At 42.5% G+C, this 25,122-nt stretch overlaps 1 protein-coding gene across 11 annotated transcripts in view; it reads left to right on the top strand.

Annotated features, from left to right (window-relative positions):
• Positions 1-11,500, top strand: part of PEG3 (paternally expressed 3) — a 33,704-nt gene extending 22,204 nt beyond the window's left edge. For all 11 annotated transcript variants that reach the window (XM_045773494.2, XM_045773485.2, XM_045773445.2 and 8 more), the window contains 3 exons: positions 2,363-2,465; positions 3,643-3,735; positions 3,911-11,500. In XM_045773494.2, coding sequence (XP_045629450.1) covers positions 2,363-2,465; positions 3,643-3,735; positions 3,911-8,001 — 4,287 coding nt within the window. In that variant the 3' untranslated portion in view covers positions 8,002-11,500. The remainder of the gene's footprint in view (positions 1-2,362; positions 2,466-3,642; positions 3,736-3,910) is intronic.
• Positions 11,501-25,122: the final 13,622 nt, after the last annotated feature.

Below are 25,122 nucleotides of genomic sequence, written 5' to 3'. Positions count from 1 at the left end.
ATAGGAGATTGGTAATTGGCTTTTGTCTTATTTTGCTTTTTAAATGCCCTTCCTTGAGGGGTGCCTGCATGACACAGTTGGTTAAGCATCCAACTCTTGATTTCAGCTCAGGTCTTGATCTCAGGGTCTTAAGTTCAATCCCTGAGTTGGGCTCCATGCTGGGTGTGGAGCCTACTTAAAAAAAATGCCTGCGCTTGGCACTGAGAAGAGTTGGCTCCATGTCTGTGTCGTCTAAAAGTCTAGAAGCCACTGATTGCTACTAACTCAGTGTGGTAGTAATAGCAGCTGCAGCAGATGTAAATTATATCTTGAGGGTATACACAACAAAATCCTCATCATCTTTTAGCAGTGTGCATAAATCTCTGAATCACTTATGTGTGTGGGTCCTGCCGTGACAGTGAAGTGGTTCCACGCTGCTCTCTGCGTGGTGCCCATTCGAGTGTAGCTTGATTGCAGCTTGTGCAAATTTAGATGCCATTTTGGTTATAGATACGAAGTGACCAACGGCTTTAGAGAAGCCCACTTACATAGATTAACTTCATTTTAAATCAGAGAGTCATTTTTCTTTCATAGGAACAATGTAGTTCAAAATTTAACATGCATTTATTTTACTCAGGCAGATGAAGAGAAGATATGAAAAACAGCCATTCCTTTTTGCCATTATCCTTGGGGGTCTGTCAACACCAGGGTTGGTGACCCTTCTGACTCCCTGTGCCCCCCAAGTTCTTAACCGCATCTGTTTCTCTCCTATTCCCCCAAGTTAGGAGCTGGTTTCTCTCCTCTTGCCAGAAATGCATCCGTGTTCCCACCCATACTTTCCTTCATAGTATAATAAACCAGTGCTGGGACTTAGGAATCACTGTCACAAACCTGAGCATAGCATAGCTTTTGCTCTTGAACTTGCTGTTGGATAGGAGATTGGCACCCAGCAAAAATGATGCAAGTTAGCTTTATGGGGTGGCAGTTATACTGAGTTTGCAGTGCCTCCTGAGCTATGTAGCTTATTTGTTGTTCTAGGAATTCTCAGCCTGGACCTAGAAAGAATTTCATTTTTGAAGCTCTGCTTAGTTTTGGGTGTGGTTTTTGCTTTTTATCACTGGATGTTGGCAGTTGCATAAATGAGGCTTTCCTCTTAAATCCCAGTATATGTGCCTATTTATTTTTCTCCATCGGAGATACACCTAATTGTGCACACACTTTTTTTGCTATATTTCACGTGGCTATAATGCCACTTCCCAGAAAGAAACTGTAATAAATTTAGTATCAAGATATCTTTACATAGTGATTTACATTTTTTTATGTAATTTTTCTTGATGTTTAAACAACACATCACATTGCAGAAAATCCTCACCCACAGTATTGCAAGGCAGGTTGATGCCTAACTCTCCGTTTTACAGATGAAGAACCTGAGGCTCAGAAAGATTTCTGTTCCCAAGGTTGCATGGCTCATAAATGGTACAGTTCTCCTTTGACCCTTGAGTGTTCTCTGGCTCCAAAACCTGCGGGCTTCCCATGGTGCTGTGTCCATCCTTAAGTCTGTCTCCAGGCCTTGGTGAGGTACTCCCTGGGACCATGCTTCCCTGAGACCAGTGACATTCTAGTGCAGCAGTAAGAAAAGGTCCTTTGAGATCCTGCATAGGAGACTCTTCTGAGTAATGCAGGGAATTTTAAAATTATTTTTAAAGATGTAGCCGTGAAAGTGGAAGAGGCAGCTATAAAATGAAGGCATTCCGTACTTAAAGTTACATCTGGGTTATTTGGAACTTGTCCACACCTAGAAGAGCCCACCATGTATCCATGTTGTACATTGAAGGTGAGCACAGGACAGAGTGGGACCGTGGAGGGAGGCTTAAGTCACAGATCCTGACCAGATGGCTGCCGAAACACGTTTTCCTTCTGTCCTTGTATATGCCACGCATAATTGATGTTTGGCCTGTTGAAGCTCTCCCCCCCCAACCTTTCCTCTGTGTCAAAGTCTTAACACTTAAGGTCCCACCCAAGTCCTTCTATAAAACCCTGAGCTGTCCCTCTACCAAACTTATTTAGCACTGATTATCTGTACCCCACTTTATTGTTTATTGTTCTCTAATTGTTTCATGAGTCTTTTCTCTCCAACCAAATTATAAGCTGCATGAGGGCAAGGAATATGTGTCATACGTCTTTTGGATCTTCCTCAGAGTATAGCGCCAAGGTAGGTACAAAGTAGGTCCGTAGTAAAACTTGCCTTGGATCACTCAGAACCCCAAACACTGTGAGCACTTTCTACATATCTTTGTATGTATAGCACCCATGTTGCCAGAATTCTTCTCTCTTGGATGCCCGTGGAAAGACTCCATTGAGAGGTCTGTGTTTGGTGTTTTAGGATGCAGTGTCATACCAGGATGTTGTGAACCTGACTGAGGACAGGAAGCCTCAGAACCCGATTCAGGACAACATGGAGAACTATAGGAAGCTGCTCTCTCTGGGTAAGCAGCTGCTTCTGTCAGTTACTCCAGACCTAGTCATTGAAGCTTTTTGTCACCTTATTCTTAAAGATGTGGGATATTAGAGTTGATGTTAATATATTTGAACTAAAGTTCAATAAGGGTAATAAGAAGCCTTTGAAATATTTCAAGGAGAGAAGTAAATGATGAGATTTATGTTTTTGAGAAATCATTCTGGCTTTGGGTGAAGAGTGTATTGTACAAGGTGGAAGAGAATGGGGAGGTATCTCTTGCCACAAGAGTTGGTACTTTTTTCTAGAGAGGTGGCAGTGAAGTTTTTTTTTTTTTTTTAAGATTTTATTTATTTATTTGACAGACAGCCAGCGAGAAAGGGAACACAAGCAGGGGGAGTGGGAGAGGAAGAAGCAGGCTTCCCAGCGGAGCAGGGAGCCCGATGCGGGGCTTGATCCCAGGGCTCTTGAGATCACGCCCTGAGCCAAAGGCAGACGCTTGAGCCACCCAGGCACCCCTGCAGTGAAGATTTTTAAATACACATGTAGAATGGGATCCTGAGTTCCCGTTTGGACTGTCCTCAGTGTCATCTAGCTCCAGTCATAGTGGGCAATTGGCTGTGCAGGTCTAACGCTGGGGGGAGAGAGCCGTGCAAGGCAGTGGAGCCTTGGAGAGCTCTGGTGTTCAGAGAACAGCTGGAGAAAAGAGTCAAGGAAGAAGAGAACCATGGCAGGTAGTGAAAAAGAGGGTGTCAGGATTTAAAAGGTGGTTATGAAAGGGTGAAGAATAAAAAGGTTGCACTGGGTTTAAGGACATGGGTGGTCTCTGTACAGATTTCTAGGGGGAGTCAGGAGAATTAGTTAAAATTCAGGGCGTGATCCCAGCGTTGTGGGATCGAGCCCCACATCAGGCTCCTCTGCTGGGAGCCTGCTTCTTCCTCTCCCACTCCCTCTGCTTGTGTTCCCTCTCTCGCTGGCTGTCTCTATCTCTGTCAAATAAATAAAATCTTTAAAAAAAAATTCAGGCTAGAATGGGCTGAGAAGTGGACAGTAAGGATGTGGGACTGCACATAGAAGACGTTCGAGGAGTTGGGTATGGGCTATCTCCTGTTTAGTGATTTGTAGGAAGGTAGACACCATCTTATGGTGATGAGTCTTGTACCCAACTTCACTATATAAGCTATAAGTCATATTATTTTTGTGAACAGGGGTTCAGCTTGCTGAAGACGACGGCCACTCCCACATGACACAAGGGCATTCATCGAGGTCAAAGAGAAGTGCCTACCCGAGCACCAGTCGAGGTAAGCACTAGGCAGATCACAGCTAGTGGCCACTTTAGGTAGTGAGATGGGAGCTGTCTGTACGTATTGGTAAATCTCTTACATTTTATATTCACGCTGTCATCTCAGAAGTCCCACTGTTATTTCTCACACGTACAGGGACTAGGGAGTATTTATATTTGGGGTTTCTTTTCAGGTCTAAAAACCATGCCTGAAACCAAAAAGTCGACCCATCGGCGGGGAATTTGTGAAGATGAATCTTCCCACGGGGTGATAATGGAAAAATTCATCAAGGATGTTTCACGCAATTCCAAATCGGGAAGGGCCAGGGAATCTAATGATCGGTCGCAGAGGTTCCCTAGAAGGCCAGATAATGATTGGAAAGAAGTTTCATTCAACAAGAGGGAGTCGGTGATTCAGGAGAGGGGCTATGAAGGGAATGCCTTTGGGGGAAGCTATAATTTTAACTCGAGTCTTGTTTCCAAAAAGAGAGTTCTTGAAAGAAAAAGGCGCTATCAGTTTGACACTGATGGGAAGGGCTCCGTTCATGAGCAGAAAGGCTATGCAAGGAAGAGACCTTTTGAATGTAGTGAAATGAGAAAAGCCATGAGCATGAGCAGCCTTAGCGCCCCCTCCTTCACCGAGTCGCACCCACTTGATTTTGGGGCAATGCCCTATGTGTGTGATGAGTGTGGGAGGTCTTTCAGTGTGATTTCAGAATTTGTTGAACATCAGATCATGCATACTAGAGAGAATCTGTATGAGTATGGTGAATCATTTATTCATAGTGTGGCTGTCAGTGAGGTTCAGAAAAGTCAGGCTGGGGGGAAACGCTTTGAATGTAAGGAGTGTGGGGAAACCTTCAATAAGAGTGCTGCTCTTGCCGAACATCGGAAAATTCATGCTAGAGAGCATCTTGCAGAATGTAATGACGAGGAGTATGAGGAGCCCTTCATGCCTAGCCCAACCTTCAGTGAGCTTCAGAAAATATATGGAAAAGATAAATTCTATGAATGTAAGGTATGTAAGGAAACCTTCCTTCATAGTTCTGCCCTGATTGACCACCAGAAAACCCATGGTAGAGATGACAAAGATAATGAGCATGGGGAAGCCTTTAAACCCAGCCCACCCCTTAATGAGCTTCAGAAAATGTATGGTAAAGAGAAAATGTATGAATGTAAGGTGTGTGGGGAGACCTTCCATCATAGCTCATCCCTGAAAGAACATCAGAAGACCCATACTAGAGGAAACCTATTTGAAAATAAGGGTAAAGTGTGCGAGGAAACCTTTATTCCTGGTCAGTCCCTTAAAAGGCGTCAGAAATCTTACTCAAAAGAGAAGCTCTATGACTTTAAAGATGGTGGGGATGCCTTTAGGCAAAGCTCGGACCTCAGTGAGCATCAGAAAATTCATACTCGAAAGAACCTCTTTGAAGGCAGGGGATACGAGAAGTCTGTCATTCATAGCGTGCCCTTCACTGAATCTCAGAAGAGTCATACTATAACAAGACCACCTGAAAATGAGGAGAATGAGAAGGCATTCACCATCAGCTCTAACCCTGATGACAACCAGAAGATTCCTGCTAAAGAAAATGCCTGTGAGAGGAAACCATATGAGAGGTCTGTTATTCATAGCTTAGCCTTTGCTAAAGCTCAGAAAAGTCATAGTGCAGTAGGGCCGAGTAAACCACAAGTGATTGCAGAGTCTACCATTCAGAGCTCAGGTGTTACTGAACATCAGAAAGTCCCTGCTGGAGAGAATTCCGAAGGAAAGAAATATGAGAGGTCTGTTATCCATAGCTTAGCTGCTTTCAAACCTCCCAAAAATTGCAATGGAAATGAAGTCATTGAATGTGATGAAAAGGGAGAATCTTCCACTTACAGTTCAGACCTTCGTGATAAGCAACAGAAAACTCCTGCCAGAGAGAACGCTTATGAAGGGGCTAAGAGTAACAACTACAAGGACTCTGTTATACAAAGCGTATCTCGTATCGAACCTCAGAAAAGTCTTACTAGTCAGGGGTCCAGTGAGTCGTCTATTCCCAGCTCAAATGTCCGCGAACATCAGAAGGCTCGTGCTAAGAAAAAAAACATTGAGCGTAGGAACTATGAGACCTCTGTAATTCACTCCCTACGTTTTGGTGAACCTCAAACATTTCGCCCTAGAGAGAAGTTCTATGAATGTCCAGAGTGTGGAGAATCCTTTGTTCGTAGCTCCGACCTCACTGAGCATCAGAAGATTCATGATAGAAAGAAACCTTCTGGAAGTAAAAACTATGAACGATCTGTAATTCGCAGCTTAGCCTCTACTGACCCTCAGACAAGTTACGCTGAACAAGCACAGACAAGTTACGCGGAACATCCCGCGCAGATGAGATACTCTGAACAGCCAGCACAGACGAGTTACGCTAAACAGCCAGCACAGACGAGTTACGCTAAACAGCCAGCACAGGCGAGTTACGCTAAACAGCCAGCACAGACGAGTTACATTGCACACCCAGTGCAGATAAGTTACTCTGAACACCCAATGCAGCTGAGTTACACTAAACCAGCACAGATGAATTACACTAAACCAGCACAGATGAGTTACACCGAGGAGCAGGCACAGACGAGTTATGCTGAACAGCAAGTGCGCAACAAATGTAAGGAGTGTGGGGAATGCTTTGCCACCATTGAAGAGCTTGGTGCGCATCAGAAAATCTATGCCCGAGAAGAATTCCATGGTCGGAAGCTCTTTGGAAACTCTGTTATTCAGGGCATAGGCCTCGATGGGCCTCGGCAGGTAGAGCCTCGGCAAGAAGAGCCTCGGCAGGATGAGCCAGATGAGCGGGACGAGCAGGATGAGCCTGAAGACACAATCTATGGATGTAAGGACTGTGGGCTGGGCTTTGCAGATCGTGCAGACCTTAAGGATCATCAGAAGGTTCATGGCAGAGAGTATCTCATCGATAGTCGGGAGTACACACATTCTGTAATCCATACCCATTCTGTCAGCGAATATCAGAAAGATTATATTGGAGAGCAGCTCTATGAATGCCCTGCATGTGGGGAATCTTTTGTTCATAGCTCATTCCTTTTTGAGCATCAGAAAATCCATGAGCAAGATCAATTCTTTGGTCATAGAAGGTATGATGAGCCTTTTATGCAACCCTTGGTCATTAACCCACGGAGGCCTCGTGCCCCACAGAAGAATCCTCCTGCAGGAACATCCCTTCAATGCCACGTGTGTGGACAAGACTTCATTCATGGCTCTGTCCTTAGTGAACATATGAGAATTCATACTGGAGAGGATTTGCCGGAGCAGGGCCAGAGAAGTGAAGATGCAGTCAGTCCAGGCTTAGCCCTTACTGAGTTTCAGAGAAGTCAAACCGAAGAGAAACACTATGAATGTAAAACATGTGGAGAATCCTTCCTCAATCAGTCAGACCTTAGGGAGCACATGAGAATTCATGAGAAGGATGAGCCTTATGATTATGGGGCCTCCTTCGTTCACACCTCATTTCTTACTGAGCCCCCCAAAAGAGATTCACCATTCTATGAATGCAAGGACTGTGGGAAGTCCTTCATTCATAACACAGTTCTCACTAAACATCAGAAGCTTCATCTCGAAGAAGAAGAAGAAGAAGGAGCCCAGGAGGTTGAAGCCAATGTCCTTGTTCCACGAGAAGTTCTGCGGATCCAGGGATCAAATGTAGAAGCTGCTGAGCCAGAGGTGGAGGCTGCTGAGCCAGAGGTGGAGGCTGCTGAGCCTAATGTGGAGGCTGCTGAGCCCAATGGAGAGGCTGAAGGGCCAGATGGGGAGGCTGCAGAGCCAAATGGGGAGGCCGAACAGCCCAACGGAGAGGCTGAACAGCCCAATGGAGATGCTGATGAACCAGATGGTGCAGGGATTGAAGACCCAGAAGAAAGAGCTGAAGAGCCAGAGGGAAAGGCTGAAGAGCCAGAGGGAGATGCTGATGAGCCAGATGGGGCAGGGATCGAAGACCCAGAAGAAGAAGGTGAAGATCAAGAGATTCAAGTTGAAGAACCATACTATGACTGTAGGGAATGTGGAGAAACCTTCACTTCCAACTCAGCCTATGGTGAGCACCTGAAAACCCATGCCAGGGTGATAATATTTGAGCCTGGAAATGTCTATGGGGAAAGCTCACGCTACACTGAACATGCCAGCACCAGCACTAGTGACAACGATAGGGCCGATGACAAGTACTTCAAATGTGATGTCTGTGGGCAGCTTTTCACTGATCGCCTGTCCCTTGCTAGACACCAGAATACTCACACCGGCTGAGAACACAAGTACAAAGGTTAGGAAACCTTCATTTAGAACTTGACCCCTACTAAATCAGAGACTTCAAACCAATCCATAATAATGTCAGAAGGAAACTTACCTTGGCATGTACACACCTGACTTTTAATATCAGACAACACAGACTAAAAAGAGACCAAAGGTGGAAACTCCTTTGGTTTTAGCTCTCCCCCATCACACATCGGTGTATGCATGTGGGAAAGCTATAGCACATACCTTTCATCTGAGTAATCTATTGAGGGAAAATCCTAGAAGTTTTTGACATTACAGAAATAGCCCCAGTCAAATGTAAATGACACTTCTGTAGCCTATATATAATGTTCCCTGCAATGTATATAAAATAGCATATCATAGCAAAACAGTAATCACATATATTTGGATTTAATATACAATTACAGTTTACTGTGCAGAGGTACCTTACCTGGTACTGATTTTTTTTTTTTTTGGAGGAGGAAGAGAGCAACAAATTAGAATATATTTCTAAGTATCTTAGATTCTGAGAAAGACTTAATTGTGCATTATTTGAACCCCATCAGTATCGTTTTGAGTAATTGTGTATTGTTCCTTACCGTTAAGTATTCCTATAAAAGTGTAAGCATGAAAGGTAAAATGTCTTTTATTCTTTGCTGTTTGAAAAGAGAAGTACTTGGAACTTCCTTTTCAGCCTTTTTGTCTACACCAACACTTTGGAACCTAATGCTGTGTAAGCCTTTACAATATGTGGATTGGCCTTTTGTGACCCAAAGTGATTGGTTGACACCTTGTACCTTGCAGTGATTCTCATGCAAAAATATTACAAGGTTTTTTTTTTAACCAACTTGATGTGTGTTTGATAGTGAATTTATAAAAGCCGAAGCTTTTCCCTATAAATCTTATGCTTTTGCCTTTAAAGAGTGGGTTGTAACCATCACTAGATCACAGTAGTGCCTACTGATGATTGAGAAGCAGAGGGAGAGGCTTTCATGTTGTAAATAAGGATGCAGGCTTACAATTTCCATCACTTCCTTTGTGTGCTTCCTGCCTTAAGTGACAAGTAGCAGTGTGGCTTCATTAGTATTATATGGCCACAAGTCAGTTTGCACCCTGGGTGCCCAGGAGCTAGTATCCTTAGAGCTTTCTATCGCTTAATTCTTGTCTTCACCTGTCTGACCCTCCACCCCATGTCTAACTTGCATTTTAAAAATTAAAAAAAAAAAAAAAAAAGCTTTCTTTACAGTCAACTTAAGCTTAACATGGACTCAGGTTCCCCAGCAGCCTTAATTTGTTTCCTTACCATCTGTTCCTCCCTCTTTCAGCCCTTCTAAGTATTTCCGAGCTATCCATTAGTGTCATATATGTCTGATCACCTCAGTTTTCCACTTAATCACAAATTGACCTCATAGCTTGAGGTTTCCTGTGTCCTGTTCTGTGGACCACCTGTGCTCCTTTTGCTTCCCCTCCCCTTGCATAATGACTATTAAATTTTTTGGCTTTGAGTTGGCTGGAAAAAAAAAATTAAAAAAAAAATTTTAAAGTGGATCTGTAGATTAAGTGAGCAAAAAATAACAGCAGATAATTTGAGCAAGCAAAATTAATATACCTGCTGGGGGAACGTGTCTAAATCTCACTCTCCTAGATCCGCATGGTTGGGGCTCTGAGAGTGTATGTCAGAGCTGCAGGGAATGCCAAAGTCAAGGGAGGTTGTAGTGTTGAAAGCATGAAGCAGAAATGAGGAAGCCAAAGAAGGGAGTCCTGATACATCACCAGATCTAAGAGGGTAAGGAAGCAGACAGAAGGAAACGTGGGAAGCAAGGCTTAGAAGGCCAGGTTGGTGGGAATGAATTGAGCAGGATGTCCTGGGCAGTTAAGAAGGGGCCTTTTCGGTGTAGGTGAGGGCCAGCTGCATAGAAAGACCTGAGGTTGGAATGGACATCCAAGGAGCACTGAGGCCCCACATCACAGGAGGACCCTTTAGATGGGAACCAGCATTGATGTTATTGGGGTGAATTTGGGTTTATCGCTGTTGGCAGCATTAACTTGCCAAATGTCAGGGTGCCCATTCCAACCTTATGTTAGTGAAAAATTAAGAACAACATAAATGCCAAACAGTAGGAGAATGATTACGTGAAGGTACCCATGGACTGTCATGCAGCTGTTTAAAAATGATAATCATGAAGAGTTATGTAGCAACGTGGAAATATATTTACGGAATATTGAGTGGAAAAAGCAGGACACAGAATTATATTTATACTACAGTTATAAGTGATTAAAAATGTATGCTTATAGTCAAAAGCTGTTGTGTTGTTGTTGCTGTTGTAGGCTTATAGTTGAGCATTATTTTCTTAAATTCTTTGAATGTTCTTTATGGTAGTGTTAACTAAAAAGTTTATAATCACCTTTCCATTGTGAACATAATTTGAACTCATTATCAGACACTTGGAAAATACAGAAAAGTGGAGGAAAAAATCCATATTCCAACCATCCAAAGACAGATATACTCTTCAACATCTCATTTATTCTTGTTTCTGTGCACAGGTTTATGATTATAACTGTGTCAAAATGTGTTTTCAAAATAGCCGTTATGTTATCTTTGTGGAATTATGGTTAAATACTTTCATCTTAATGTCTTCAAATGTTCCTTATAATAGTGTTCTGATAACAAAGTTTATTATGTGTGTTTACATTACAAGCATAATACATACCCAGAGGAAAAATTGGAAAATACACTAAATTAGAAAAAAGAAAAAAGTCACCCATATTCCCAATACACAACAACTACTGTTAACATCTTGATCTGTTTCCTCCGTCTTGTGTTAGTGCACAAGCTTGTGATTATAACAGTGTTAAATATGTATGCATAAAGTCTAAAATGAAAAAAATACAGAAAATAATTAAAATAGTGTTGTCATTGTGGGATTATGGTTAAATATATTGTCTCAAATACCTTTGGTGTTTTGGTATTAAATCTTATGTCTGTATTTCTCCATTACAAATATAATACATACTCATAGGAAACTTTGGAAAATTCAGTAAACTGGAAGAAAAGAAATTCACCCATATTCCCAACACCCAGCAACAATTGCTGTTAACATCTTGATCTGTGCACCAGTCTATGATAATTAGGATGTTAATGATAAGTATACATAGAGTCAAAGATGGGAAGAAATATGGAAAACAGTTAAATAGTTGTGTGGTTGTTGTGGGATTATGGTTATTTTGTCTTGGTTTCCTCGAATGGTCTTTATCATAGTGTTTTGGTAATCCACCTCTATCACATATATTTCCATTATAAACACTGTATGTGTTCATCATAGAAACTTTGAAGTTGCAGAAATGTAGAAGAGAAACTCACCCATATTTTCACCATCCAAAGACTGTGGTTAACATCTTGATATACTTTCTTCATCTTGTTTCTGTGCACAGCTTTTTGGTTTGATAATATGGTTGTGGTTGTTCTATCTATCTGTAATAGTGTCAACAATAAAAATAAAGTTAAAAATAAGATATTTGTCAGTCTCTTCTTTTGTCCATTTTAAGTGTTTGGGGTTGGTAATACAGTTTTTCTTACAACTCTAAATCCAAAAGCTTAGTGCCTCCTTAGGCCTTTAAGTTTGGCTTACAAGTCTTACTACATTTTTAAGTATTTGTTTCAACAATTACTTCTAAGAGATTTTAAATACTACAGGATTCCACATTTTTAAATGTACTTCTATATATTCCAATAGTGTTTTTAGATTTGATAATAAACACTAGTTATTTGAGTCAGCATTTTTAATTTTTAATCTCAAACACAAGATTCTCTCAAGGAAAAAAAATACAAACAAGAGTGATCCCTTAACATAAAAATGTTGATACTATGGTTTTGACAGCACAAGCAGGGGGAGCAGCAGGCATAGGCAGAGGGAGAAAGAAGCAGGCCCACTCAGCTGCCCACTGAGCAGGAAGTGCCACGTGGGTCTCAATACAAGGACTCTGAGATCATGACCTGAGCCAAAAGCAGATGCTTAACTGACTGAGCCACCCAGGTGCCCCTAGAATCTCTTTAAAGTGTCTACTCCTAACTCTTCCTTGAGGTTAATAGTTTTCAGGGGAGTCATTTCCCTTATTTTAATCTGACTTTGCCACCTGAAACCTCTCATGCAATTTGATACGGTATGATCCCAGGTAAATTGAGAGGTAATTTTTAAACATGTCTGTAATTCCATTATGATCAGAGATTTTTGGCCAGGTTGCTAATTGGATCACTGTTAGCTACAACTGTGGTTTGCATCATACCCAATTTGGAATTGCTGTGTCCTTGACTCTAGGACACAAAGGAGGTGTTTATATACTTGACCCCTTCTAATCTGCATGTCACATGACTGGATTCTACTCCTTGGGCTATAAAAATGTGGTTTTCATTTAATTCTAACTACTCTGGAATTTGACAGTGGCAGAGTCCCGGGTTCTTTCATATTATTAGAAATTATTTATATTAAAATGAAAGCCCATCGAATTATGGTTATCTCTTGTGATGTCTGACTCCTTGAGACAGACCCCTCTATGCTGAGGGGTATCAGCGTAGTTCAGGGTAAGAGGGCCAGTTCTCGTAAGATTGATTTCCTGAAGAGTATATTACAAGAGGAAGTAGAGGAAGGGAATTAAGTGAAGGTCATTTGGGGTTGCCTGACAAACACTTTCATTCTTTAGGAATGCCTCCACCATGTGTCAGTTGTAGAGGTAACCATGCCCCAGCCACCATGTTTATGCCAATAAATTTGACTCCCCCTTGGTCTCAGCTGATTGGCGCTCTTGGGCTCCCATTGTGCAGTCCGACTCAGACTAAGGACTACCTGAGAGGTCATAGGTTGGGGCTGGGTGTGCTGATGCACAAACAGGTCTGGAATAAGGTCATATAGTTGGGGGGAAGCTTGGCCCCTGGCCCCCTCACCCACCCTAGTACCTTGTGGATCCTGGCTGAATTGCCCACTTTTGGGTTTCCTAAGAACTCCTGTATCTTTAACCTTCCTTTCACATGAGCTGGCTTTGTTACTGAGGCAGTTTTTGCTGTTTTTACCAAGAAAAAAATCCCTTCCCCTTTCTGGAGACTACTCCATTTTGTGGGAATGCCATAGTGCCCTGCCCCTACCTCAACCAAAGGCTGATACTGGTGCCTGTTGGGCTCCCTGAGCAGAAGGACACACTCAGAGGTCATTCCAATGGTAGCACTGACTGTTATTAGTTCCTGTACAGATAGAGCTGTTTTGGTAACTGTCCTTCTTGAGGACTGACTGTTTAGTTTTTCCTTTGATTCTCTGGGCTACCCAGTATCCATCCGATCTATTCATTATTTGCTTTACTTGGCCAGCGTTAGTTACTTGCAACCCAAAAGAGCCCTGATAGAGAAGTTAATACCAGAGAATGGGTTGGAGATGATAAACCTGAGGGAAATGTGAGATACTTTGAATTCAGTGTTGGGCCTTGGGTGGAAAACTACAAGACCAAGGCATGTGGTAGTAAAATATCTAAATATCGGTTGTGGTTGGCCTTCTGGAGTCAACTGCTTCCTGTGGTGAAGGGTTTATTAGCTGTCATCATAGACAAATTCAGAAATTATGAGTGTCAGTATCAAGGTATAGAAGGTTTTCTATAAACACCTTGATCCTGCAGGTCACTGACTTACTCAGCTAAATTGATACAAATACAGTCCTGCTGTATTTGTAACATGAAAAGTTTGGGTGGCCCTAGGGAAACAGAATTGTGGCATTTGGAATGATGGTATGTAGGAGACTTGGAAAGATTGAGACAACTGAAGCTCCAACCGCTTTGAGACACTCCTCATTTTATCACCTCCCTCCTGCACAAGAGAAAGTTGATGGGGTGCCTGTAGGGGGGAAGCAGTTGAAATGCTCTATGATCTCCATGGTGATGAGAGGAATCTGAGTGTTTAAAAGGGGACCACTTCTCATAGGAGACATGGCTGATGTAATGCAGTCCTATGGGGAGTGATGCCCACACAGAAACTTGGGTGTGATGCCCCCCAAATTATTTATATGACAAAATAAGCTAAAATGTAGGTCCAAAAGAGGTGGACGAGGGCCACCCTACTGGAGTCACAACCTCCTTGAGTCAGTTTATAGACGCTTAAGGCAGAGACCTTTGAGGAAGGATTCTGCTATGTCCGACACTTCTGCCTTCTACCCGGCAAAGGGACCTTCAGCCTTTTACATAGATTATCCATTTGTTGACAAAGAAAACCTCCAAGGACTAGTGGATGCTGCACCTAAACAAACGAATTATTGGGGATCAGATCACTGGCAACTTGGAGAACAATTAAAAATATAACATGCTGTGGTCAAGCCAGCTGCTGAGAACTGGGCTCTGCACATCTTAATTACACCGTCCAAATTCTTCACTTGGTTTAAGTCAGTCCTCCCCTGGGAAGGCATGAATGAGAAAGAAGCCAGGACTGGTTCTATACCCACCCCACACCAGCCAGAAATCTGGGGGCAGTCGTATCACACTGAGCCCCTTTTATCATTGAAAGAGCAATGTTTTACCCTCAGTGGAACAGAAACTTGTTCTGGGTTTAGACTTTCCTTTCTCTGCCCACCCACCTCTTCTCAGCATCTGTGGGCTTGTGCATGCTTCATGCACCACTTTTGTACTATATGGAGCAGTCACCAATCACAATAGTGCTACATAACAACCAACCTTGAAACCTGAATAACACACAATAAATATTTGTTTCTCATACATCTAGGATCAGCTCAGGACTGGCTAGGAGGCTCTGCTTATCTTAGCTGGGCTTGTTCTCTTGCCTGGGGCTTGGCTGGCTGTCAGCTAACGTAGGCTAGTTAGAGTTGGGAGCGGGAGGCTCTCAGCTACATGTCTGTTATCCTCCTGAGACTAGTGAACTACCTCCTTACGGTATAGCAGAAGTGTAAGTCAAAATAATCATCTTTAAAAAGCTCAGTGAGTTAGGGGTGCTGGCTGGCTCAGTTGGAGGAGTGTGCGACTCTTGATTTCTGGGTTGTGAGTTCGAGTCCTACATTGGGGGTAGAGATACGTAAAAAAATAAAAATATAAAATCTTAGGGGTGCCCAGGTGGCTCAGTCAGTTAAGCATCTGCCTTTGGCTCAGGTCATGATCCCATGGTCCTGGGATCAAGCCCCATGTCGGTCTCTCTGCTCAGTGGGGAGCCTGCTTCTCCCTCTCCCTCTGTCTGCTGCTCTGCTTGCTTGTGCTCTCTCTCTCTCTTCTCTCTGTCAAATAAATAAAATCATATATATAATGAATATAACCTTCAAAAAATAGTTCAGTGAGAAGAGAACATGGATAGACAGCCAACAAAATCAGGAAAATGATACAACAAACAGAATATCAACAAAGACATAGAAACAAACAAACAAAACCCAAACACTAGATCCGAAGAATACAATAACTGAACTGAAAAATACATGAGTGGGATTCAAAAACAGACTTGATCAAACAGAAAAAAAAAAAAAGAAAAAGAGTAAACTTAAAGACGAAGTTATTCAAAATGATTCAGTCAGAGGAACAAAAAGAATGAAAAAGAGTGAAGACAGCCTAAAGGACTTATAGGACTTCAAAAACGAACAAATATACACATAATGGGAATCCCGGGAGGGGAAAGGAAGGGAAAGGGAGAGAAAGAGTGAGAAGCAGAAAACCATTTTAGGAAATAACAGCTGAAATGTTCCCAATTCTGGGGAAGCAAATAAACATTCAGACTCATGAAGCTCAAAGAATTCCAAATAAGTTGAATTTTAAAAGACCTACACCAAGACACAAAAAAGTTCTCCAAAAACCAAAGAAAAAGAGACTCGACACAAACTAGATAGCCCTAGGTTTCTCTGCAGAAGCCTTGCAGGCTAGAAGTAAATGAGATAGCAGAGTCAAAGTGCTGAAAGGAAAAAACTGCCAATCAAGAATACTATGCCTTGCAAAGCTGTCCTTCAGAAATGAAGGAAGATAAGGCTTTCCTAATTAAGGCTTTCATCACAGCTAGACCTGCCTTACAAGAAATGCCAAAGACAGTTCTTCAAGCTGAAATGAAAAAAGACACTAATTAGCAGCATGAAAACATATGAATATAAAATTTACTGGTAAAGGTGAGTATATAGTTAAATACATAATACTCATACTGTTACGGCGGTACATAAATCACTTTCAATTCTTGTAGAAAAGTTAAAAGACAAAAGCCTTAAGAAATAATTATAATGACAATAACTTAGGGAGTCCATATAATAAGATGTAAGTGATTATATCAATCACAAAATGCACGGGGAAGAGAAAGTATAGAGTGTTTCTGTGCAATCAAAGTCAAGTCGTTCTCAGCTTAAAGTAGACTGTTAAAACTATAAGATGTTTTAGGTAAGCCTCTTGATATACATAATTAAAAAAAAAATAGATATACAGGGGCACCTGGGTGGCTTAGTTGGTTAAGCATCTGCCTTTGGCTCAGGTCATGATCCCAGGGTCCTAGGACTGAGCCCCATGTTGGGCTCCCTGCTCATTGGGGAGTCTGCTTTTCCCTCTCCTCCCTGCTCATGCTCTCACTGTCTCTGTTTCTCTCTGTCTCAAATAAATAATACCTTTAAAAACAAAACGGGCAACTGGGTGACTCAGTCGGTTAAGCACCGCCTTTGGCTCAGGTGATGATCCCAGGGTTCTGGGATCAAGCCCTGCATTGGGCTCCCTGCTCAGTGGGGAGCCTGCTTCTCCCTCTCCCTCTGCCGTTCCCCTGTGCTCTCTGGCTCTAGCTCTCTGTCAAATAAATAAATGAAATCTTAAAAAATATAAAAACTAAATAAAACCAAAACCAAAAAGAAATCCCAATGCTTCTAAAAAAAAATAGATACACAAAATATAAAGAATAAAGGAATCAAAGCATACCACTACATAAAATTATCAAATGACAAAGGAAGATAGCAAGAGACAAAGAAAGGAACAAAGGAACATTCTTCAGAATAGATCATATCCTGGGTCACAAATCAGGTCTCAACTGGTACCAAAAGATTGGGATCATTCCCTGCATATTTTCAGACCACAGTTCCTTGAAACTGGAACTCAATCACAAGAAGAAAGTTGGAATGAACTCAGATGCATGGAGGGTAAAGAGCATCCTACTAAAGAATGAATGGGTCAACCAGGAAATCAAAGAAGAATTTTAAAAATTCATAGAAACAAATGAAAATGAAAACACAACTGTTTAAAATCTTTGGGATGCAGCAAACGTGGTCCTGAGAAGGAAGTTTATAGCAACACAAGCCTTTCTCAAGAAACAAGAAAGCTCTCAAATACACAACCTAACCTTACACCTAAAGAAGTTGGAGAAAGAACGGCAGATAAAGCCTAAACCCAGCAGGAGAAGAGAATTAATAAAGATCAGAGCAGAAATCAATGAACTAGAAACCAAACAAACAGTAGAAAGATCAACGAAACAAGGAGCTGGTTCTTTGAAAGAATTAATAAGATTGATAAACCCCTAGCCAGACTTATCAAAAAGAAAAGAGAAAGGACCCAAATAAATAAAGTCATGAATAAAAGAGGAGAGATCACAGCCAACACCAAAGAAATACAATCATAAGAACATACTATGAGCAACTACAGGCCAACAAATCAGGCAATCCAGGGGAAATGGATGCAGTCCTAGAGCCGTATAAACTACCAAAACTGAAACAGGAAGAAATTGAAAACCTGAACAGACCCATCACCAGCAAGAAAATTGAAGCAGTCATCAAAAATCTCCCAACAAACAAGAGTCCACGGCCGGATGGCTTCCCAGGGGAATTCTACCAAATGTTTAAAGAAGAATTAATTCCTATTCTTCTGAAGCAGTTTCAAAAAATTGAAATGAAAGGAAAACTTCCAAACTCTTTTGATGAGGCCAGGATTACTCTGATCCCCAAACTAGACAAAGACCCCACCAAAAAGGAGAATTACAGACCAATATCCCTGATGAACATGGATGCCAAAATTCTCACCAAAATACTAGCCAATAGGATCCAACAGGACATTAAAAGGATTATTCAACACAACCGAGTGGGATTTATTCCTGGGTTGTAAGGGTGGTTCAACATGCACAAAGTAATCAATGCAATAAATGAGTGAAACCATATGATAATTGTCTTTCTCTGCTTGACTTATGACTCTGGGAAACAAACTGAGGGCTACAGAGGGGAGGGGGGTGGGGGAATGAGCTAGGCTGATGATGGGTAATAAGGAGGGCATGTATTGCATGGTGCACTGGGTGTTATACGCAAGTAATGAATCATGGAACATTACATCAAAAACTAAGGATGTACTGTATGGTGACTAACATAACACAATAAAAAATTACTATAAAAACAAAACAAAAAAATTGTTCAATCAAAAGACTATAGAATAGGTAAAAAACAAAGGCAAAACAAAAACATAATCCAAATATATGCTGCTTACAAAAGACATGCTTTAGCTTTAAGGACACAGATAAGCTGAAAGTGAAGGGTTGGAAAAAGAGATTTCATGTAAATGAAATGGTAATCAAAAAAGAATAGCTGTGGCTATTTGTATATCAGACAAAGTACACCTTAGGTCAAAAACTGTTACAAGAGTTCAAGATGGTCATGATATAATGGTAAAACTTTCAATTCACCAAAAGAATATAGCAATTATATATGCACCCAACATCAGAGTCCCCAAACACACAAAGCAAATATTAACAGAAATGAAAGAAGAGACAGTAATCCAATAAAAGTAGAGGACTTTAGTGCCTCACTTTCAACAATGGATAGATCAGACAGAAAATAAAGAAACAGCAGATTGGATCAACACTATCCAAATGGACCTATAGATGTACAGAACATTCCATAAACAGCAGAATATACCTTTTTCTGAAATGCACACAAAACATTCCCTCAGATACATATGTTAGACCACAAAACAAGGCTTAACTAATTTAGGAATACAGAAACCACATCAACTATATTTTTCAAACACAATAGAAAAGATCAATGAAACAAGGAACTGCTTTTAAAAATATAAACAAAATTGACAAAACTCTAGTTAGACTAAGGGGAAAAAAGGGCTCAAGTAAATAAAACTACAAATGAAAGAAGAGACATTACTACTGATAATCACAGAATTACAAAACAAAATCATGACACCACTATGAACTATTACATGCTAATAAGTTGGACAGCCTAGAAGAAACTGATACATTTTTAGAAATGTACAACCTACCAAGACTGTATCATGAAAAAGTAGAAAATTTGGTAAGAAGTAGAAAATCCCACTCCCCCTCCGACACCCAGGAAGGGGGAGTTCTGGGTCTTGGCCATGGTTGGGGGTGCTGGTGACACAGTGAGCCCTGGGTGTAAGCCCTCCTCTCTCCCCACTGTCTCAGCCAGGGGCAGGGAGTGCCAATGGTCTGCAACCAGCATTCAACCAACCTGTGAGAGAGGAAACAGGAGTCCTTCCTTGCCCCTACTCTGGACAGAGTCCTGGGTGAGAGGAACAAAGTTTCCCAGGGAGCGACTGTGGACATGAAAGGGTACCCACCTCCACTCAGTCCCTCAGATCTGGAACAAGAGGTGGAGGGGCCCTCCGGAACCAAATCCCTAACAGGCCTCCTAGGGTCAGCCGTTTCCTGCCCTGGGCTCCAGCCACTGTCCTCCCCATTATTCTTTAAATACATTACACATGTACCCATCTCCGGGTCTTTGCACCAGCTGTTCCCTTTGCCTGGAGCATATCTCCTCCAGATATCAATATATCTTGTTTCTTGGGCTCCTTCAGAGCTTTGTTCAAATGTCATCTTTTTAGGGATATTTTCCTTGGCCACCCTGAAATTGTAGCAGTTTGCAAACACATGTCCCACCCACCACATATCCCCTGTTTAATTTTTCTCTGTAATATTACTTTCTACCATCTGATTCACTACTTAGCTTAGTTTTTAATTGTCTCTCTTTTGCATTAGTAAGGAAATGTCACAAATTCAGGGATCTATGTCTACTTGGTTCCCTACTGTATTCTCAGCACCTGGATTAGTGCCTGGCATACATAATAGATACTCAGTAAATGTTAGTTGAATGAACAGACAGGTACTTGGGCTCTGGATCCATTCTTCCTGGGGTCGGAACCCCACTATGCTACCATGGGCATGTATTTTAAACCTTTTGACCTTAGTTTCCTCGTTTGTAAAATGTATTTTCCTGGTTCAAAGAAGAAATACATGTAGCCTGGTTACTCTTCTGTAAATGGCAGTTACTTTGCTATTCTCACCACCGCTGCACACCACCCCCCAGACACCCACTGTGTGTTTCCTTTTTGTTTGTTTGTTTCCAGCTTTAAAGAGAAATGAATGACAAATAAAAGTTGTTTCTATTATTTGAAGGTGTAAAATGTGATGTTTTGATATTCATATCCATGGCAATATGATTACCACAATCAAGATAAATAACATCCGGGGCGCCTGGGTGGCTCAGTCTTAAGCGTCTGCCTTCAGCTCAGGGCGTGATCCCAGCGTTCTGGGATCGAGCCCCACATCAGGCTCCTCCGCTATGAGCCTGCTCCTTCCTCTCCCACTCCCCCTGCTTGTGTTCCCTCTCTCGCTGGCTGTCTCTCTCTCTGTCAAATAAATAAATGAAATCTTTAAAAAAAAAAGATAAATAACATCCATCACCTCACATGGTTACCATTTTATTTTGCAGTGAGAACACTTGAGATCTACTCTCTTAGCGTATTTCAAGTATACAATACCATATTACTGCCTGTAGTCACCATGCTATACATTAGAACTCCAGAACTTATTCATCCTGCATAACTGAAAATTTGTACCCTTTGCCCAACATCTCCTCATCTCCCCTATCCCCCAGCCACTGGCAAGCCCCATTCTAATCTCTACCTCTGAGTTTGACTTAGAGTCCACAGATAAGTGAGACCATGCAATGTTGAACTCCATTCTATTTTCCATAGTGGCTTAACAGTTTGTATTCCCACCAACATTGTAAAAGAGTTTCCTTTCTCCGCATCCTTGTTATCTTTTGTCTTTTTGATAATAGCCATCCTAACAGGTATGAGGTGATATCTCATTGTGGTTTTGATTTGCATTTTCCTGATATTTAATGTTGTTGAGCACCTTTCCATATACCTATGGACCATTTGTATGCCTTCTTTTGAGAAATGTGTATTCAGATCTTCTGCCCATTTTTAAATTGGTTATTTTTTCCCCACTGAGTTTCTTGTGTATTTTGGATATTAGCCCTTTGTCAGATGTATGGTTTACAAATATTTTCTCCCATCCCATAGGTTCTCTTCACTCTGCTGATTGTTGACTTTCTGTGCAGTTTTTTAGTTTGATGCAATCCCACTTATTTATTTTTGCTTTTGTTGCCTGTGCTTTTGGTGTCGCATCCAAAAAACCATTGCCAAGACCAATGTCAAGGAGATTTTCTCCTGTTTTCTTTCTTTCTTTTTATTTATTTATTTATTTATTTATTTATTTATTTATTTATTTTATTTGAGAGTGAGAGAGTGTGCATGCAAGCAGGTGGAGGAGCAGAGGGGGAGAGAGAGGGAGGGGAAAAAATCTCAAGCAGATTCCACACTGAGTGCAGAGCCCCACTGGGAACCCGACAGGGGCCTCAATCTTAGGGCTCAAGAGTATGACCTGAGCCTAAACCAAGAGTCGGACTCTTAACTGACTGAGCCACCCACGTGCCCCATCTCTTGTTTTCTTCTAATAATTTTATGGTGTCAGTTCTTATGTGTAAGCCTTTAATCTGTTTTGAATTGACTTTTGTACATGGTGTGCGATAAGGGTTCAATTTCATTATTTTTCATTAGGATATCCAGTTATCCTAGCATCATTTATTGAAGAGAGTATCCATATCCCATTGTGTATTCTTGGCACTTTTATTGAAGATCAGTTGACCAAAGATGCATGGATTTATTTCTGGCTCTCTATTCTGTTCCATTGGTCTATATGTCTGTTTTTATGGCAATATCATACTGTTTTTATTGCTGTGGATTTGTAATATATTTCTAAATCAGGAAGTGTCACGCTTTCAGCATTGTTTTTCTTGCTCAAGATTGTGTTAGTTATTTGGGTCTTTTTTGGTATCATAGGAATTTAAGGATTTTTTCCTATTTCTGTGAAAATGCCATTGGAATTTTTATATGGATTGCATTGAATCTGAGATTGCTTTGGCTGAATGGACGCTTAACAATATTAATTCTTCCAACTTACAAACATGGGATATCTTTCCATTATATGTCTTCAGTTCCTTTCATTAGTGTTTTATAGTCTCAGCGCATAGATCTTTTGCCTCTTTTGTTAAACTTCTTTCTCAGTATTTTATTGTTTTTGATTGTATTGTAAATGGAATTATTTCTTCATTTTTAATTGGATAGTACTTATTAGTATCTGGAAATGTTTCTGATTTTTTGCATGCTGATTTTATGTTCTGCAACTTTATTAAATTTGTGTATTAGTTCTAACAGGGTTTTTTGGGGTGAAGTCTAGTATTTTCTATATAAGATCATATCATCTGCAAACAGAGACAATTTTACATCTTCCTTTCTGATTTGGATGCTTTTTGTTATTTTGTTCTTGCTTAATTGCTTTGGCTAGTGCTTCCAGTACTGTGTTGAACAGGAGTGGTAAGAGTGGACATTCACCTCTACAGCCTGATCTTAGAGGAAAAGCTTTCAGCCTCTCCTGGTTGAGTATGATGTTAGCTGTGGGCTTACTGCATACGGCCTTTATTATATTGTGGCAGGTTCCTTCTATACCCAGTTTGTTGACAGTTTTTATCATGAAAGGGTATTGAATTTTGTCAAATGCTTTTTCTGTATCTATTGAGATGATCATGTGGTTTTTATCTTTCAGTCTATTAATGTTGTGTATCACATTTATTGATTTGCATATGTTAAACCGTCCTTGTGTCCCAGTATGTATCTGTCAAAGATAAATATTGAAAAAATATATCTTCCAAATACCATTAGACCTAAAATAATTTTTTTAATTAAAAAAATATTTACTTGCGAGAAAGCCTGAGCGCGCGTGTGCGCACAAATGGGGGGAGGGGCAGAGGGAGAGAATCTTCAGGCGGACTCCTTGCTGAGCTGGGAGTCCCAGGTGGGCTCCATCTCAGGACTCTGAGATCAAGACCTGAGCGGAAAACAAGGGTCTGATGCTTAGCCGATTAAACCACCCAGGCACCGAAAATAATTTCTTAATATCACCAAATACTCAGTGCTCGAATTTCTCCAATAGAAACAACAAACTGGTTTTAAAAGTTTATGTTCCTCTCATATAAAAGCTGCAAAAACTTGAGCTCTTGTTGAAAGTAGGGGTTTTTGTTTGTTTGTTTGATTTCCTTTTCATTGAGTGCACGTTAATCTTGGCCTCCATGTGCTGCGGAGGGATGCTGGAAATTTTGAGGTGGGGTCCTTGGGGGCCCTTCCGCACCTCAGCCGCCAGGTAAAGGGGAGGGCTGCGGAGCGTGAAGTCCACTCGTCCTCGAAAGTTCCTTCCCTCTGCGGGAACCCAAACCTTTTCCCCTGCCGGGTGGGAGGAACGGGACGTCCTGCCACCTCCCCGCCGCCACCGCCCCTGAAGCGCGGAGCGCCCGGCACCGCCCCCATCGGTCTTGGGACTACATTTCCCAGCGGTCCTCGCGCGCCCCCCCAGCTTGGGCTCCTTAGCGGACACGGCACCGCGGGCGCGGCGAGGCGCGGGGGCTTCCGGGACTGGTAGTTTGGCGGGCGGCGCTCGCGCGCACTTGGGACGGGGTTTGAATTCCGCTCAGCCTCATTCAGCTCCGGGAGACCGCGGGCTGTGCGCGGAGTGGTGAGTTTGCGGCGGGAGAGGATGGGGAAGCTGGGGTAAGGGAGGGTGTGTGTGTGTGGGGGGGGACTCCGTATCTGCCAGAGGAAGCCGGGTGGCTGGGCTGCGCGCTAAGGAGGCGAGGCGCGGTCCGGTCCTTGCCACTGTTCCCGTCCTGCGGGACCTGGGACGGCGGCGGGTCCCGGGGTGGCGGCCCCGAGTTAGTGATTGGCTCACCAGCAGGTGAGTGTGCGAGCGCGGGAGCATGGCTGTGGGGCTGCCCGGGCGCGAGGGACCGACTCAGGGCGGGTGGCCACGTGTGGAGCCGCGTCTGTCCCGGCGCGGGAACTCATGTGGGATCGCACACACCGCGGCTTCCGACTTCGCGAGGCTGGGCTTGGCTCTGCGCGCGTGTGCGTCTCTGACTGCGGGCTTGTGCGGGGTGGTCACACTGCCGAAGTGCTGCTGGGTCGGTCGACTTGGTGGGTGTCCGACTGCAGCTGCGCCTCAGGGTGGGTCTGAATTGGGGTAGCTGGTGTCTTCTCTGTGTGAGGGTGTGAGTTTGTGCCACAGTGAGTCTGCCAGTGCGTGTAGCCGAATGTGTGTGGTTTCGTGTCTGTGGATCTTGTGGGTCATGACTTTTTGTCCAGTTGTGTGGCCAAGGTATTACTGCGTGAGACTGTGTCTAACTTTTGGGTGTGGCTGGGTTTGGTTGTTTGCCTCACTCTGTGTATCTGACTGTATGTGTGAGGTTGTGCCTGCCAGTTTGAGTTTGTGTGTATCTTAGGATGTGTCTGATGTGTCTGCATCTGTGTGATTGTGTGAACTCGTGGGGCTGAAGACAGTTGAAGACTGTGTCTGTGTGGTTGTGTAAGTTTGGGTGCAACCGTGGGAGTTCGTGTGGTTCTGAGAGGGAGTTTGTGTCTGTAGGAGTTTGTGTGTGGTGGGGTGTGTGTGTATTTGAGTGTGTGTCTTAGTGTTTAAATATGGGCGAGTGTGAGTTTGTCTATATCTGTGTGACTGTGTGAGCGTGTGTGTGTGTGTGATGGTGCGAGTTTGTACTCAAAAGTGAGTGTGTGTTTCTGTTTGATCACGTAAGTTTGTTCATTCCCACGCTCATTTGCCAGGGCGGTCCCTGGGCATCTCCCAAGCCTGCCCCGGGGTGGGCCGGGTCCAAGGAGACACTGTGGACAAGCTACCTAGTCCATTCTCGTTGGGCCGGCTGCCGTGGAGGAAGCCCCCAGGCATAGAGGGCAGTCCCGTGGCTGCTGCTTCCCCGTGGCAGCCGTGCTCAGTGCCCAGACGCTGAG

Source organism: Ursus americanus, chromosome 21, assembly GCF_024610735.1.
Source record: "Ursus americanus isolate L20-20 chromosome 21, mUrsAme1.1.p, whole genome shotgun sequence".
NCBI classification, from domain to species: Eukaryota; Metazoa; Chordata; class Mammalia; order Carnivora; family Ursidae; genus Ursus; species Ursus americanus.
Note: the sequence above shows the minus strand (reverse complement) of the source record. Positions and strands in the feature narration are given on the sequence as shown.